Source organism: Serinus canaria, chromosome 6, assembly GCF_022539315.1.
Source record: "Serinus canaria isolate serCan28SL12 chromosome 6, serCan2020, whole genome shotgun sequence".
Taxonomy (NCBI): domain Eukaryota; kingdom Metazoa; phylum Chordata; class Aves; order Passeriformes; family Fringillidae; genus Serinus; species Serinus canaria.
In genome coordinates this window covers 24,614,855-24,630,955 of record NC_066320.1, presented here as the reverse complement: position 1 = coordinate 24,630,955, position 16,101 = coordinate 24,614,855, and the positions used below count along the sequence as shown (strand labels likewise).

General features: G+C 38.9%; 2 protein-coding genes across 4 annotated transcripts in view; one reads left to right on the top strand and one right to left on the bottom strand.

Annotated features, from left to right (window-relative positions):
- Nucleotides 1-16,101, bottom strand: part of SMC3 (structural maintenance of chromosomes 3) — a 1,169,611-nt gene that overhangs the window by 773,104 nt on the left and 380,406 nt on the right. Inside the window, exon 1 of one of the 3 annotated variants that reach the window (XM_050976246.1) lies at nucleotides 15,695-15,698. The exons of the other annotated variants lie outside the window; for them this stretch is intronic. The gene's annotated coding sequence lies outside the window, so the exon portion shown is untranslated. Of the gene's footprint in view, nucleotides 1-15,694; nucleotides 15,699-16,101 lie in introns of those variants that run through there. 3 annotated transcript variants of the gene reach the window in all.
- The window catches only part of LOC103814130 (VPS10 domain-containing receptor SorCS1), a 258,007-nt gene that overhangs the window by 109,061 nt on the left and 132,845 nt on the right, over nucleotides 1-16,101 (top strand). The window contains exon 3 of the mRNA XM_030241082.2: nucleotides 5,491-5,590. Within this exon, the coding sequence (XP_030096942.2) occupies nucleotides 5,491-5,590 (100 nt within the window). The remainder of the gene's footprint in view (nucleotides 1-5,490; nucleotides 5,591-16,101) is intronic.

Sequence of the window (16,101 nt, the reverse complement as noted above, 5' to 3'; positions counted from 1 at the left end):
TGTTCACTTAGGGACTGAGGCATGTGGGTCCCTTGGGCTTTGAAATACCTTATTTTTCTTTATGCTGGAGACGTCAAAAATTTTAATTTCAACCTCCCTGGATAAATTTGAAGTGTTTTAATATTGTGACATATGAAGTGCTGTTACAGATATTTGAAGAAATGCTGACCACTGCTGTCAGACAATTGCCCTCTTGAACCAAAGTCTTACAATACCCTTATGAAGCTCTTTTCTACATGTAAATTTTGCCCAAGGACAGAGGACTTAGTGTGTTTACATCTTGGAATTGCTTTTCCAGGTGGAATTGTATAATTCTATTCAAAATGTGTCACTCTCCATGAGCTAAGCAAACAGAACCCATTAGAATGGGTTATGTGAAAAGCCTTGGGGAAATTATTTATACAATGAATTAAAATGACAGGCAGTGGTGAGAAGTGCCTGGGTGAAGCAAGGTAATTTGCAAAGCACAAGTAACTTTCTATGAAAATAAAGAATTGCATTTAAAAAAACAAAAAAGTTTCACCCTGAGAAACTGAGATCAAGCATTATTACTTTCTGGAAAAAAAAGCAGGGTTGCACATGAAGGAGTTAAATCAAAAGAGGCATTAGGCCAGAAGTGATATCTATCAATGCCTTGTGAAGGGCTTAACAGGAGGAACATGTGAACATAAATGGCCAGCTGTTGAAGAAGACTTTGACATTACTAGCTTTTGTGAAACATGGAGGTGTGGCAAAAATCGATGGGAATCTTTACTACCTGGCTATGAAACCAAAGTAGAGAGTTTCAATTTAAGGGATGAAGGAATAGCACTTCAACCTCAAAGTCTCCCCAGAAAAAAAGAGTGCAAAAGTCAACAGCTCTACAGCAGAGATTACAAACAGGCCTAAACACTGCATACAGGAATACAAATTTGCTCCAGAATCACCAGCTCCAGGATTTTTTTGCATTCAGACATGAAAGACAATTTTTAATGTCTTAATTATTCCTTTATTAAAAAACTTGTTCATTTGAAAGCCTTTTATAAGTGCAGCCTGTGGCTCTACAGTTCTGCCTTCTGTGATCCCAAAGGCTCCTTTCCAAAAATCTGCTCTTGCAGAGATTAATACGATAGCAACTGGCAAATCTTGTGCTCACCTGGCCGTTCCCTTTGGAGGCAAACCAGGTGGCAAACTCAGTTATGTGTCAGGTTGGAGCACAAGATCCAATAGTCATGGCTTAACTTAAAAATGGCAGGCTTGTGCCAGGGGTAAATCCATGTGCAGAAGGAGCAAAAGGGCAGAGCCCCTCTCTCTCACTGCTCCTGGTCAGGGCAGGCTGCCCTGCTCTGCTGCTCACAGACCACGTTACAGCTGCTGCTGGTGCTGGCTGCCACTTGGACCACGCTTAGAGCAGCAAATTAAACTCTGGAGGAAGGAGGGGGGGATAAGGACATGAAATGCTGTGTTCTCATGGTGGAGCTGGGGGAAGCAGTCAAGTTAATATGGGAAAACCAGGCCTAACTGGTGGGAAAAGGAAAAAAAAAGTAAATGGTGCCAATTAAAGTGATTGCTTCTTAATGATGTGTGTTATAACAAGTAGCTTAATCTTTTAACATGGGGAGAAAGCTGTGCTCAGTAAGCAGGAGACATGAGACAGCTTAAAGTCTGCAAGGAATGGTTTTCTTTTTTTTCTCATGGAGTGTTCCAGAAAGATCTTGATGCGGAAAAAAAAAAAAAAAAGTCCTTCTGACCAAATGATCAACTGCTCAAGTCTTCAGCATCTTATGTAAAATAACTATGGGCAACCTTAAATTTGTAACAAAGGAGGAAACAGCAACTTGCTAGGGAATTTATTTAATCTATATATTCAAACTGACAGTACTCTGAATGTCAGTCTGTGCTTCTTGAGAAAGAAGAAAATTTCCATAGGGTTCATGTTGCTGGTTGATTCAGAATGCCTGTTATAATTGTGAAATATTGGTAGGAATGGATTGAGATATATTCATGACAGTAGGTGGACTAATGGAATTCAGTGACTTTATTTAAAATGTGCTGGAGTTTATTATAATACTGTAATAGAAATGTCATTTACCCTGACGGGAGGAGAGGGAAAAGCCCTGTCAATGAATAATAATGAAGTTATTTAAATGTCAGCTTTCTTGCAAATAGTTTGCAAAACAGAAATTATTCTACATATTTCTAGTTTTGTTTTAATTTATTACTGGGAGGGACAGAGCTTCAATCCCACAATTCTGGTACATTTTTACACTGTGAAATGAACAAGTAATCAGGGAAATGTTTATCTTCTTGCATTGTTTTCCGCTTTACTGAAAAAATAGGGAGTTGGATTTTAAACAGCTACTGGTAAAATTTGGGATTTAATGATAAATTAAAAATAATATGGTGGGACAGGTGGGAAGGTCAGAATTGAATCTAAATACTTTTATTTTCTGAATATTATTCTTCTACTGTCATCTGCCTTTCATTGACATCCACAAGGTACCACTTACATCCCCCTTGTCCCCCCAAACAATTTGAGACACTGTTGCAACACACATGTCTACTCAAATAACACAATAAAATAGGGCTTGCTGTTCACTCATTTACATATAATTATTTCATTAGTTGTAGCTATTTAGAGGACATAGTTTATTTTTGTGTTTTCAGCTCTGCAGGTCCTGGGTTTAGTGCCTTACAATGATTTCTCCAGGCATTTGCTCGCTCATGTTATACAGAGAGACTAAAACTGATTTCTCTCTGCAGAACTTCAGAGGAGCAGCCATCCACACAAAATGTGGAGATGTTGGTTGCTGCATATCCTTTTCCCTTCAAATAACTGGGATTGAATTTGTTGATCCTACCCTGTCATTAATGCCTGCACCCTGCTGAGGTGCATCTGTCTTTTGCAGCTCTTCCAGGTTAGGCTGGTTTCCTGGGCCATCCAGGGGCTGATGGGTTTTTATGGGTTAGGAGTCTCATGCTGCTTTATACACCCATTTAATAAGTCAAAAAAAGCTTGTTATCTAGGCTGCTTATCAGTGCCTGCTTGTATACATATACATATATTTAAATATATGTATATAAGAAATAAGGCAAGTGCAGGTTGGTGATACGCCTGGGTTAGATCCCAGCAGAGACTTCCCATGTATGTTTCCTTTGATAGAATTATTTTTTCCCAGTGCTCTGCAAATGTTTATGTTACCATTTCTTTGTGTTAAAACACTTATGGATCTGCTCTTGTGTATGTAACATTTTCCCCCTCCTCCCCTCGCCCCTGTTAAAATTTAGGGTAGTTGTAAAGTGGTACAAAAGAAAAAACTGGTAAATGGGAAGGTAGAAGGTCTAGCTGTTGTCAGTTTAGAACACAATAATGAGAGTAAGATCTAATAGTAGCTCCTTTGATTGCCTGTGAATTCGTTCATCTGGAAAAAAAATATGTTTTTCTAAGCTTTTAAATCTTTCTGTTTCTTTTATGGATGTTGACAGAAGCACACGGTTCCATCTGTATAGAGTGTTACCTGTAAATAAAGTTGTGAATGCAAAACAATTGCCTAGAGACTTGAAGTAAGTGGCTGGCAATTCTGAGATTACTATTTGCAATAGGCTGTTGACATAATTTTGCTGTGTTGTGGCAGGGCTACTGGCTGCCTTTCTTGAACAATTTCAAAGCAAGTTTTATGTCTCAGATTTTCTTTGCTCCTATCCCCTTTTGAAGGATCCCATTTTGAATTCATTGTCACTGGTATAAGGAAAAGCAGCATTATTTTATTAATATATTTTTCCTATCTCAGCAGGTCAGATTTAGTCCTTACTCTCTTTGCATGTCTTTGTCAGCTGAAACCTCACAAAGGGTAGCTTTTGGGGTTTAGGCAGAGAGCAGCAGAAATACTAATTTCTGATAATTTATTACTGATTATTATCACTTTTGTTATTATTATTCTCACTGGGTGGTGAGGTGGGGTGAGGTAACCAAGGGAAGCTGCTGTCCTTGGCCAGGCTGTGTTCAGCACTCTGCTGTGGATCCCCTCACCCAGATTCTGGAGCATCTCTGAAATACTCAGTAACAGGAACAACCACCACAGAATCCTACTCCTCGATCCTCTGAGGAAATAGCTCAGTTAGTTTATATGTGCTCCTGAGAGAGATGACCTTATAAAGGGAAAGATCAGTCAGCAGCTGAGAATGTGACGTTAATGTTCTAAACACCAAAGGTCATACATGCACACAGGAGGGTGTCTGCTTATTGGAGGGAAGGAGAAATCTATAGACATAAATCACAGGGCAGTTGTTATATGAGCAGGCAGATAGGTGCAAAGGCTTCTATAAAGTTCCTAAATAGAAAGACTCAACTTTAATGCAGATTCACGTTTTAGTGTAACTCATCTTTCATGGATAAAACCCTAAGCTGCTGCTTTCTTGTTTTATTCATGTACAGACTGCAAAATCTGAAATCCCAGAAAGTATAATATGAATGTAGGTACGGTACTTGATTCAGAAATATTCCACCCTCCATATTCCAGAAAAAAAAAAAAAAAAAGAGTAAGCATTAAAGGTCTTAAATACCTTGGTGAATTTAGCCACTGTTGCCCAGATGGGAGAGAACCTGCAAATAATGAGTGCCAAGATTTTACTTCAGAATGTCTGGTTTTGGAGTGCTTAGCAGAAGGAAAAATTGGTGTTACTGCTTGCAAGTGAAGTTGTATATAGGCCCATTTGTACATGTTACAGATGAGATACAGGACTGTGTTATGCTTTTGAATGTCTGTTACCCAGATACATGTCCCTTTCTGCAATTTATGGATGCCAGCTCTACTGGGCTGGGCTGATTATCTAAATCCCTGGGATACTGGGACAGAATTCAGGCAAGCATGATCTGTATAATGAATAAAAGCTCTGCTGATGATAGATCTTGGTCCCAGTCACATATTAAAAGTAACTCCTACAGGAACACTGGATAGTCTTATTTGTTCACTGTCTTTGTTCTCCTCCAAGATATGCAGTCAATGTTTTTATGGACAACCCTCATTTCAGAAATATTTTATTTTCTCTGCTGAATGGTGCCTTTTGAAGCAAGAATAAAGCACATGTCCATCCTTTCTGCTAGTCAGTGTTAGACAAGCTACTTTGGATTATGCCATCTTAACAAAATCAGTCCAAGCTTGGAGTATATGATGATCTGATAACCTTAGTCTCTTGCTCTCTGCTGTTTGGCATTTCTGACAATCATTATCTTCTGCATGCAGAATGTAGCATTTCTTATTGGGCATGTTTAAGATGCTTTGGGAAGACGCTAGTTGATTTTTTCCTAATCTAATTTAAATGCAAATGATAAACATGCACATGATGCTGTGTGTATATAATTAAGTATCATTATATACTACATGAATCATTGAAAAAGCTCTGGAGAACCATTCTGCTATTTAAAGCATGACTTATATTGAAAAGCTGCCAAGTGACTTGTGGTTTTGTGATTAAGTGTTTGTACTTACAAGATTCTCTCTTGAATTGTAGGTCAACAGATTATGGGACAACATATGAGAAACTGAATGATAAAGTTGGTCTGAAGACTATTTTGAGCTACTTGTATGTTTGCCCAACAAACAAACGTAAGGTAGGTGACGATGTGTTGGCTCATTTTACCCTTATGGTGCCATTTCTGCCCTGGAGATCTCCTAATTTCTTCAATATCTGGTACTGTTTAAGGAGCAGGAATCTCTCTGTCACTTTTGTCATGGAAAAAATGTGTTACTTTATCAAAGTATAACCCAAGTTGTACCACCTATCCCACTTACCAGTAGGACTTGAGGGGAGGAAGGCTATTGAATGGACAAGTAGTGTGCAAGTGATTGTTTGTTTACCTACTGGATGGTGTTGATTTTGTTCTATGGAAGAGAGAGAGACATGTTAAAATGGCAGAAATGCATCTAACAGTGACCAGATTGTATGTAACATTATTTGTCTTCTAAGTGCTCCCAAAGGTGAACTGAACAGGATTTGACAAATTCCTGCAGAGAAAATGCCTTCGAAGCCCAGAAGATTTTAATCATTCAGACACCCTAGTGACTAACACTTTACTATGAATTTATAATGCTGACATATTCATGAAAGGAATCTGGATGCCTTCTTTGAGATAAGTTTTTGACAAAATTTTTCATTTTCTCCTCCTTGTTTCTTAGCTCTTGAGTAGTCACTACATGCAAAGCTGAATTGCATTGGCAGAAAATGTTTGTAGACTCACCTCTAAAGGAGTCTGGGTATATTTGGGCAGCTGAGGTCACTGTACTGCTGTTCTCACTATACTAAAACAATTATGTGTCTTTTAAGACAGACTGTGAAAGAAGAGGGAGCTGTCCTAACCAGAGAGGACAGTGCTTAGCAGTTTAAATTGCAATTCAGTGGCCCCAAATTAGTGGAGAGATGTCATCTCATTTATACTGACCTTAAAGAAGATCTGAAGCTCTTCTCTAGGAGCTGAAGAATGAAATGATCAGACCACTTAAATGTCCTTCAGCAAGCCAGCCAACGTGCAGGCTGGCATTGAGAGCCTTCATCACCTCTGCTGCATCCTGCTCCCTCCCCCTCCCTGCCCTTCTCTGCCACCCTTGTTTGTGTAGCCATCTGGTGAGCTGGATCCAGGACTGACCTGCCTGAAAACTAATCCCTTTCCAGCTCAAAAACTAAGTAGATGGAAGGAAAAAGCTTTCAGGCAGAAGTGTGGAACTATCTTTTCTGGCAGAAGTCTGCTGTAGAGTTGGCCTGTAGTCAAAATGATCCAGTGCCAGAGGAGAGCTGCAACACCTGAGATGAGAGGACCTAGGTAACGGTCTGGTGGAAAGATTGAATTTTTCCATGTTTATTTTAGCAGGAGCAGAGTTGGGCTTGCAGGAGGAACTCCTGGAGGCCCTCCTTATGCTGTTTCTGTAGAACATCAGGCCATTCTGTCAATAAACATTTCATTTTAGACACCCAAGTAGTCCCCTGAGACTAAGAGGGCATGGCATGTGTCCACACTCAGAATACTTCTACAGGGAAAGCAAAAATACTGAAGCTCAAAGTCTTTCTAATACCTGCTGTGAAATGAGAAGCTGAAGGAAACACGCTAAAATTTTGCCACCAAGGAAGATTCTATGGCTCCTAAGACCTGATCCCCTCTCCTCCCCTAAAACTCTGATAACACTTCCAGAAACTCTGATCACTTTGCAAGTTGCATCTTGTTTCACTGATGTGTGCTGGGTGGATAGCTGCAAAAATACTTTTAAAGTTTAGGACTCAACTCCTCTAAACTCCATGAGTTTTATAAAATTTGTGCCCCTCATGTGAAGGGTTCACACACTGCTGCAGTTAGTGATGGGCAAATGCTAACAGTGTGTTTTCCCTAAATATTAGTTGTATTTGGTGATTTCTCAGACTACATCTGCAGCCTTTGATGTCCTTTGTTCCACAAGGCCTTCCTTAGCAGGGAGAAAAGGCTTCTTCAATAGTGGAAAAGGAAATGGTGCATTTTTCATCTTGAAGTTATTAGATGAGAGACCTTGCTACACCAGTGATCCATAAGGGGGGGTCAGCATGTACTTACTGAAGTTGCCTTGTTTTGGAAAAAAAAAATATTTTAGCACATATTTAATTTTTAGGAGTAGTTCCATTGAAACAGAAGGTAAATTTTGAACTTAGCTGACTCAGGACTGATTGCTTGTGATGAAAGAAAGCAAGTGTACCATTTATGTAAGTCTTGTCTCTTTGCAAAGCAGAGTACTTGGAACAGTGAATGGTAGAATGCATGTAATTGGATTTATTAAAATAATTGATAGATTTGTTCATGAATTTCTGATTATTTTCACATTCTGGAAATGAACAAACAACATCATGTTGAATAAATTGTTTGTTGTAATTTATTTGCTCTTCTCCATCTAGAAAAAAAATGGGTCTATAAATACCCAGTATTTGCAGAGCTTCCCACAGCCCATGCATGCCAATTTCTTTCTAAAAGCTTTTGACTTCCAATTCGTGTCTCTTTATTGAACAAAATTAAATCCTTTAAGCAGACATCACAGGCAATGTCATATTGCAAAAGGATGCTTGGGAAAAAAAAATTAGAACAAAGTCAATCATTATTTACAATTTAAACTGATGACCTATTGCTGCTGCTTGGCATTTTTCTGAATGACAATATTTTCCAAAGGAAATGACAGAAAGTGGTTACTAACATAGTGATGTATAAGTCCTGGCAAAGAGAAGTGGAAACATTTTTTAGTTTTCTTTCCTTTTACTGAATTACTGTGCTACCTGGTCGTATGACAGATGACACAGATCAGGGGGTAAAGAATGCACCACATGGATCTTGCCAAAGACACAGAGCCTGTTTGAGTATTTGTCAACAAGTCTCCAGAAGAGATATGTGCAATGTGCAGTAAATCCCTAGGCTTAGGTACGTCAACACTGGTTTATTTGTTAGGTCCATAGAGCCTTCTGTGATGAGAAAGAAAATTATTTGAATGTGCTACATGAATAAATACTGTTTGGGAATAATGCTGATGGGTTACAAACTAAACTAAAATATAAATCCAAGTAGATACCTTGAAATTCTGTTTTCAGAGAAGTGTTGTTCATTTTCCTAGAAAGTCACATGCACTGAGCTTTGCAGTCTTTCTCTATAAAAGCCTTTCAGATAGGTTGTTTTTACTCATTGCATGGAAAATCATAGCCATGCACACATAAAAAGTGAATGGGTCTTGGTGGGGACTCCAGAACTTTAACTGGAGGTTTTCTCTGACCTGGGAGGTGCTGCTGGCTGATTTAGATACTGAATCCTTGCAGGAAGCACTCTGTGTTCTCTGCAAAGAGCCAGTTTGTGCAGCCCATTCGTTCTTTGTGCTTTCAAGCCCCCCTCTATCAGTGTATCTTCAGTTAATTAACAAATGCTGGGTGACAATATCTGCCAGTGACTTTTATGCTATTAATAGGACTAGTGCATCAGATATTTCCTGTGGGTTTGTGGTAGTATTTGTTTGTTTGTTTGTTTGTTTGATTTTATTCTCTCCCTTGCCACAGGCCTGCCTTGATTTTTTTTTCTTTATTCCTCCAACTGTTCAGATTTTAATTGCTGTGTGGAACAGTGTTACCTTTTTTTTCTCTTTAAAGATGAATGGATTGCAGATGCCTTCCTCTTCCTTGATATTCACTGCTTGTGTTTATCACCTTTATCACAGTGTGTTAAGCATTGTCCTGTTGAGTGTGTAGCACCAAGATAGCACATATTTATTGTGAATAAAATTGCTTGGGTTTCATTGCTGGCTAGATCCCCAACTACTTCAAATTTATTTATATTAATGAGTTTTAAATGAAAGGAAATTAAAGGAATGTCAGCCTAGCCTTCTGTTCTTTCTAGCATTGGCTTGTGGTTCTGCATAGAACAGTTGGCAGAAGTTTCTATTAGTCAAGACAGTAGAAAATTTACCCTTATTAGCTGAAATGGGAATGATTGATTGCTACTTTCTGCCCTGTGGTATTGGGTGAGTTGATTTGCTTTAGGGAAGTTCTATAAGCTGCCCCTTGTACAAAGAGTAAGACCTGGAGCTGTGTGCTTTACACTTGGCTTTGTACCCACTTTTCCAAGGGCTGTGGAAAGAGTCCACAGAGGTGAGAGTTCCACCTGCCATTGCTGGTTCTTCAGTTGCTAAAATCAGTTTGGGAACACTTCTAAAAATTCAATTTCTCACCTGCCTCGCTATGGAAACTTTTAGAACTCTGATTGGAGGGCAGGTGTTGATTTTTTCAGTCAAGGAAAAACAGTTATTTCCGGCCGTGTTCTCCTTGTAGCCTCTGTAAATCTTGGTGTGAAGGCTCTCAGTCTGTGTTGGAGAGGTTAGAGCTCAGCAGAGCTCTGAGCACACCTCACTGTGGCTAAGTCAGTCCTGTGGTGGTCAAGGGATGGCATCCTTAGCAAATTAGGCACAGTGGGAAACAAGACTCTGTCAGGCGTGCACATTGGGTGTTTGCAGTCCACTCTTGCTGAGATAAAAGCAATTATTTTCTCGCTCTTCCCTTTTTATTTGGAAGGAAAGGTCCTTGTTAGCTGCAGGCTGTGAGTCCAGCTTTCAAAGAGACAGTCATAAGAGACCAAAAGGCATCTGTGAATGGTAGGAATTGTTTGGGGTTTTTTGGCTGGTGTTTTTTTTTGCATTTGGGTTTGTGGGTTTTGGGGGGTTTTTTTGAGGGGTTTTTTGGGGGGGTTTTTAAAATTGATGTAGTGATCAGAAGATTTCAAGATGTTCAATGAGAATGTTTTCATAGCTTTTTTAAGGGAGGAACCATCTTTAAACGGTGGGGAGGAACCACCTTTTAACGGTGTCCTGCACCGTTTTGGAGATCAAAACATAAATTTGTTCAAATGGAAACTTCTGTTTGGATTAAATGCTCTGTAACATAAGAGGGTGAATGAAAAGTCTCCTATGATATGACCACAATTAGTGATTCTTTATAGCCTCATCATTTGCTTCAGAGAGAGTCTTTTTTCTCTAAATACAGTGGCCTAGATCTGTTTCATTCAGCAGTTTGAGCTAAAGGTTCCATCTCATCTGAAAAGGGTTGAAAACCTACAAGAGATTCTCTTGGGCTGCAGGGGTGGTTCAGTGGATAGCACTGTACCCATGCAAACAGTTCTCTACCCATGGGAACAGGGATGTGTCACGCTGAGAATTAAGAGGTCTTTAATTTTCTGCAGTTCAGCAATAATGGTGGATTAAGTCAACTGCTTTACAAGCCTCTGGTGGTGGTAACTGGAAAATCTGATAATCTTGGGATGTCCTTGGGTTAATGCAATTACACCTTTCACTTTTTCTTGTAATACCTTTAGATTCAAGAGTAAATCTAGCTGTGAACCAGATAAACAAGTATAGACTATATTTCCATTTTAGAAGACTGTCTTGTCTGCCTCCCATCTCACACACAAATAAGGATAACTTTTTATTAGTTTAGGAAGGTGGATTGTTGCTCACGTCTGTTGGATGCGATCTGGCAGTTGGGTAGTTTCTCTGGAGACACTGAAGATGTGTCTCTGCAAAGCTGGTGCTGTCTTTAATACAGAGTTTATGGGGAAACAAATAATTAACAATCATTTGGTCCATATTAACAAACTGAAGGCAGAGCCTCATCTTTCAAAGTGAGTATTTTTACTTTTGAAGTGTCTGGCAGCATCTGCTACCAAACTTTCTGATTCATGGCTGCAGTACATGACAGCTCTCACAATAGCCATTACACACAAAGCCCTTGCCATTACTCTACATCCATATCTCTTCTTGGATATGAAGTGAAATCAAAGCCCATTTATTCCACTTCTGCTCTTGTAAGCCTATCAAATATAGTGGCAGTTTTGACATTTCCTCACTCAAAGTAGCACTACAGTATGCCTTTGTATCTCACAGAGGTCTCCAGGGGCACACTGGGTGTTGAAACTAATGATAGGGAGGTACAAGCCATGGAATTCAACTTTAGAGTTTCAAAAGTGTTCTTTCCCTTCTGAGTCTGTTCCCTGTTTTCTGCAAACTGGACAATTAAAATTTATGCATGATAATCTCTTGTTGAATGTCCTTCAATTCTTTTATCCCTTTTTAATTCCTCTGTGATATACCAAGTGCTCTGGAACAGATGATATCCCTTTTGGCAAGGAAGGATACATGCCAGCAGCTTAGAGAGCACAGGAGCAATGCGTTGTTAGTTGCAGGCCATAAACAGGCAGCTGGGATTGATGGCAGAGCAAGAACAGACCTGTCTTAGTTTCAAACTTGTAGCTCCATCTATTTCCATAAGTAAGACAGGCTGTTCAAACCAGGAAGAAGGCCAGTTGCCATTATATTGATTTTTTTTTTTTTCTAGGAAAAACTGGTCCCAAGCAGTTGAAAATCAGTTTGTTCAGTTTGTCCCATAAAGTTGGGCTAAAAATATGTACAGCAGTGTTTTTTTCAGTTACCTTCTGGGTTTTGAGGTATTAAAGATACATAACTAAATCTCTTTTATCTCCTTTCCCTGTTGTGCCATGGTAGGAGCATACTTCTTGGTCATGAAACTTGGAAGTTGTCTTCATACTATATATCTTTGCAAGTTCACCTTCAAGGGAAAAAGAACATGATAATGTAAGATACTGAAAAAGAACATGACATAACCGTGCAATGGCTGTTTTGTGGCACTTTGGAAATGATAATGTAAAAAGCCCCAGAATGTTGTTTGAATATTGACCACTCAACCCTCCCTTGCTAGGCCTGCAGCAAAGTACTGTCTGTTCATTAGCAGGTTGTGTGATCTGCAGGGCATGTTTGCCAGCAGACTGCAACTGCTCACTCCTTCTGCAGTCTAGATATGTTGCTATGCAGAAATGAATGATGAAATGAAAGGATACTCCAGGGTTTTGCCTTCTGTCTAGCTGTGCTTGGAGTACAGGGAAAAGAAAGTGAAGAAAATAAACAAGAAAAATATTCTTGATTATTAAACTTCTGAGTGATAAGAGCTAGTAAATGCAGAGAGAGGGGAGTGATGGCAAAGATTAATGGATGTAATTAGAAAGCCATCTACTGCTAAGAAAATGTGGGATTTGACTTGTATGCAAATAGCATGAGAACTGGAGACCAACAAGTGATGACTCATATATCAAATTGAGAGTACGAGGTCCTTGAGGAAGCAGCCAAGCTTCGTGGAGAAAATGGGAATAATTAAGTGTCTGGTATGAAAAAGATATTGCAAAAACCATCAATGGCCTTTTCTTTTTGGTGCTACTAAGTGAAAGGCTTAGGTTTCTTGTTGCAAGGACAAAGAGAGATTTTCCAGAGCCAGAATAATAATGATAATAATAAAAAAGAGTCAAATTTAACACCAAACAGAGAATTCAAGGGTCAAAACTGCCTGAAAATAAGGTACTGTATTCTGTATCTTTTCTTTTGTGCCTTTTGATTCCCATCTCTCCACCTCTTTCTCAATAGCAGTCAAAAAAGGAATTAAACCATTTAGGAAAGGCACATAACTTGGGGAGCAAGGAAAATACAGTGCTTATCATACAGCTGTGAGAGCAATGGCATAGGGAGGCTGTGGGTGGGAATAAACAGAATTAATTCAATTTCTGTCTGCCACAACGTGGCTTTCAGGTGGGCATGGGTCTCCCATGAATTTGCACAAACTCAGTTTTTCTGTGGAGGAATCTCTTCCACCACGTTCAGAAGGACTGAAATGTGGTCAGTGTATCTGTAAAGGTAAATATTTAGGGGTAAGTGAGAGCAAAGGGGAGAAAGCTGCTGAGGGAGCAGAGCAGTGATAATGGCAATTGCTGGAGGCAGTGCTGAGGGTGGTGTTGAGGTTGACATTAACCAAAATACATTCACAAAGAACTATCAGAGGAGTTCTTGCTATGTATTCTGATTCAATGGATCAAGCCCTAGACCACTGTTCCCGAAACATTTTTTTCATGGATGGGAGAGTGAAATCATACCATGGTGAATGTTTCAGGGCTCACTTGTACCTTCACAGTGTTTCTGTGCACATTTGCTAAGAAGAACATGTGAGGATTTGAGAGAAATACTTGGTAGTAAATTTTGAGTGTGGCCAACTGTTACCACAGATCTGTCAGCCAACACACTTTTGTTGCTTTTTCTTAAACTGACACTGCAGTTAAAAAGCTGGTGAAATATTTTCAAAAGATAATGTTTTACAGAAACATTTAAATTAAGTATTTGACAAGCAAAAATCAAATTTGCAGTTCTGTATTGCATATAGAATGTTATGAATAATGGATTTTGTTATTTAGAGACAGACGAAAGATCATATTAATTGAAAGCACTTATTCCTAATCAAAACATTATTTTTTTCTGCTGAGGTCATCTAAGACTTTTCTTTCTTGACGAGATTGATGTTAGAATAACAATGTTTTGTGTGCAAAAAGCTAAAGCCATTTTGTTTTGAAATGTTTCCTTTTAAAATTCTTTAGAGATTTATCAAGACAAATTTTACTGAAAACAGTGGAACATAATAATGGTACTTAAATTACATTTTTAATCACTTTGCTGTTTCTATTGTTGTTAAAAGTCTGCTCCGAACAGCTTCAATTTAAAACACTGAATTCTCCACTGCACATATGCATTCAGGTCTTTCTGCCTCTGTGTAAATACAAAATCTCTTCAGTCTCCAGTCCCATGTACCTAATTCCTTCGTTAAAGGTAATAAGGAGAATTAGAAGGAAACTGTGATCTGGTCCTTGCATTACAAATTCTCTGTGTGCAGGCATTTCCCAGGGTTTTGTCTCTCTTGTGGAGTGTTGAGATGCTTATGTGTTTGTTCAGTATCTTTTTCCACACAGACCAAAGACAGACAGCAAGCTGTGGAATAAGTTCTCCATGCAACTGTACCTTAATTTATGATGCCTGATTACAATGCAGAATTAGAAGATATATCTTCATCAGATATGGTTAAAAAAATCACCTTTCCCTAGTTTAGGGCTCCTTTGCACACCACATTGCACAAGAGTTGGAATATTATTTTTATGTGTTATTTTTTTTTCAGACAGAAAATGTTTTAGAGGATTTAGCCTTGTGTGTGTGGCCTGGTTGCTGGTCTCTCCTTGGCAATTTCTGTGAACTCTACTCTTGAGCATGTTGTGTGCTCTGATGTAGCTCTCTGGTGAAGACAATCCATTAGAAGTAATTCCTTAATAATAAACATGGCAATGGGCTTACAGCTGTTCCTGGACATTATGCAGCCCTGAAAACACAAAATCATATTATTGTGACTCACCCTTCTGCGTCAAGACCAAGATTCTTCTGTCCTATTTATAAATTAAGAATTTATAGGAAGAGACTTTTTTTTTTTTTCCTGTGTTTGAACATAATCTGCTCCTTTGGGTTCTGGTGTACAACTTGTCTTCCATTTATTACTAATGGTAAATAATCAGTGTAATAGCTTAGCAAATCTTTATGACAGCAGTTTGTGCTTAGCTTTTGGCAGTGAAGGGAGAAACACAAACACATCCATATGTCCTCCCTAATGCCATGTTGCTCAGCTCCCAGAAAGTGAAGAACAATTGCAGATGAGCCCAGGTATTATCAGCTGGGGAAGAAAGTGTGGCAGTTTCTCTGGTTTTTTGCTTCTACTTGAGTCCTTTGCTCATTTATGGTTTTGGGTTTTTTTGTTAATAGGTAGTTCAGGTGAACTATTTTCAGTCCTAGTTCATGAATGAGATCAAATCTATGTTTTTTGAAGGTCAAAACTAATTAGCTGCAGACAGAAACTGAACACAGGATTTTGGTTGAAATCCTAGCCACAAAATCATTTTTTCTCCTAATTCTTGTAATTCTGGAAGATTGTGATCTTCCAGATCTTCTTTTATACCATTTCTTTCTGAGAGGGAATCACAAATTCAGTTCACATGTGCAAGTTTGTGCCCTTCATTTGTATTGCTTAAAAATATAAACAAACCCTTTCACCAAAAAGAAAAAAAAAAGGTGCAGAAAAGAAGACATCAATAATTTGGCCCTGTTTGGCAGAGTGGCTCTAGGTTATCATGGAAGAATAGAGGAAGCTTAAGTCAGCATTCAATGGTTCAGTGTAGCAGAGGACAAATCATTGCTGCTCCAAACTCCTAGCATGGTAATAGTAGTTTCTAAACTTAAATACATTTATCTAATGAAAATATGTGTTGACATTTCAAACCCTGGAGCTGAGAGCTGTCTCCCAAGTCATGTTCCTTGTTAAAGTGTTTCACTGTTGTCCTTCTGTGCTATCTCTACCAGCAAAACTTTTCCACCTGCTCCATGATGCCAAACCTTTTCTGATGCTGCTGTTTCAAGAGTGTTGCTGCCATTTGCAAGCTCTCACAGGATCATTCAGTCAATTACCACCAACAGCTCCCATTGTTGCAAAGAGCCTGACCTTCCCCCCTTAGGCACCAATTAAAATCTATTACTCTTTTCCAATCCTGATTGCTGTAATTGGAGCTCTGGCTCTTTGCCTGGTTGAACTTGTTGGGTTTTCCTCTCCTTTTCATTATTACTGAAACTTTTCTAAAGATGGCAAGAGTGAAAATTCCAAACCACATCTGTGTATACCTTGGGGACAACAACATTTTGATGAGACTTTCAGTTCTAATCT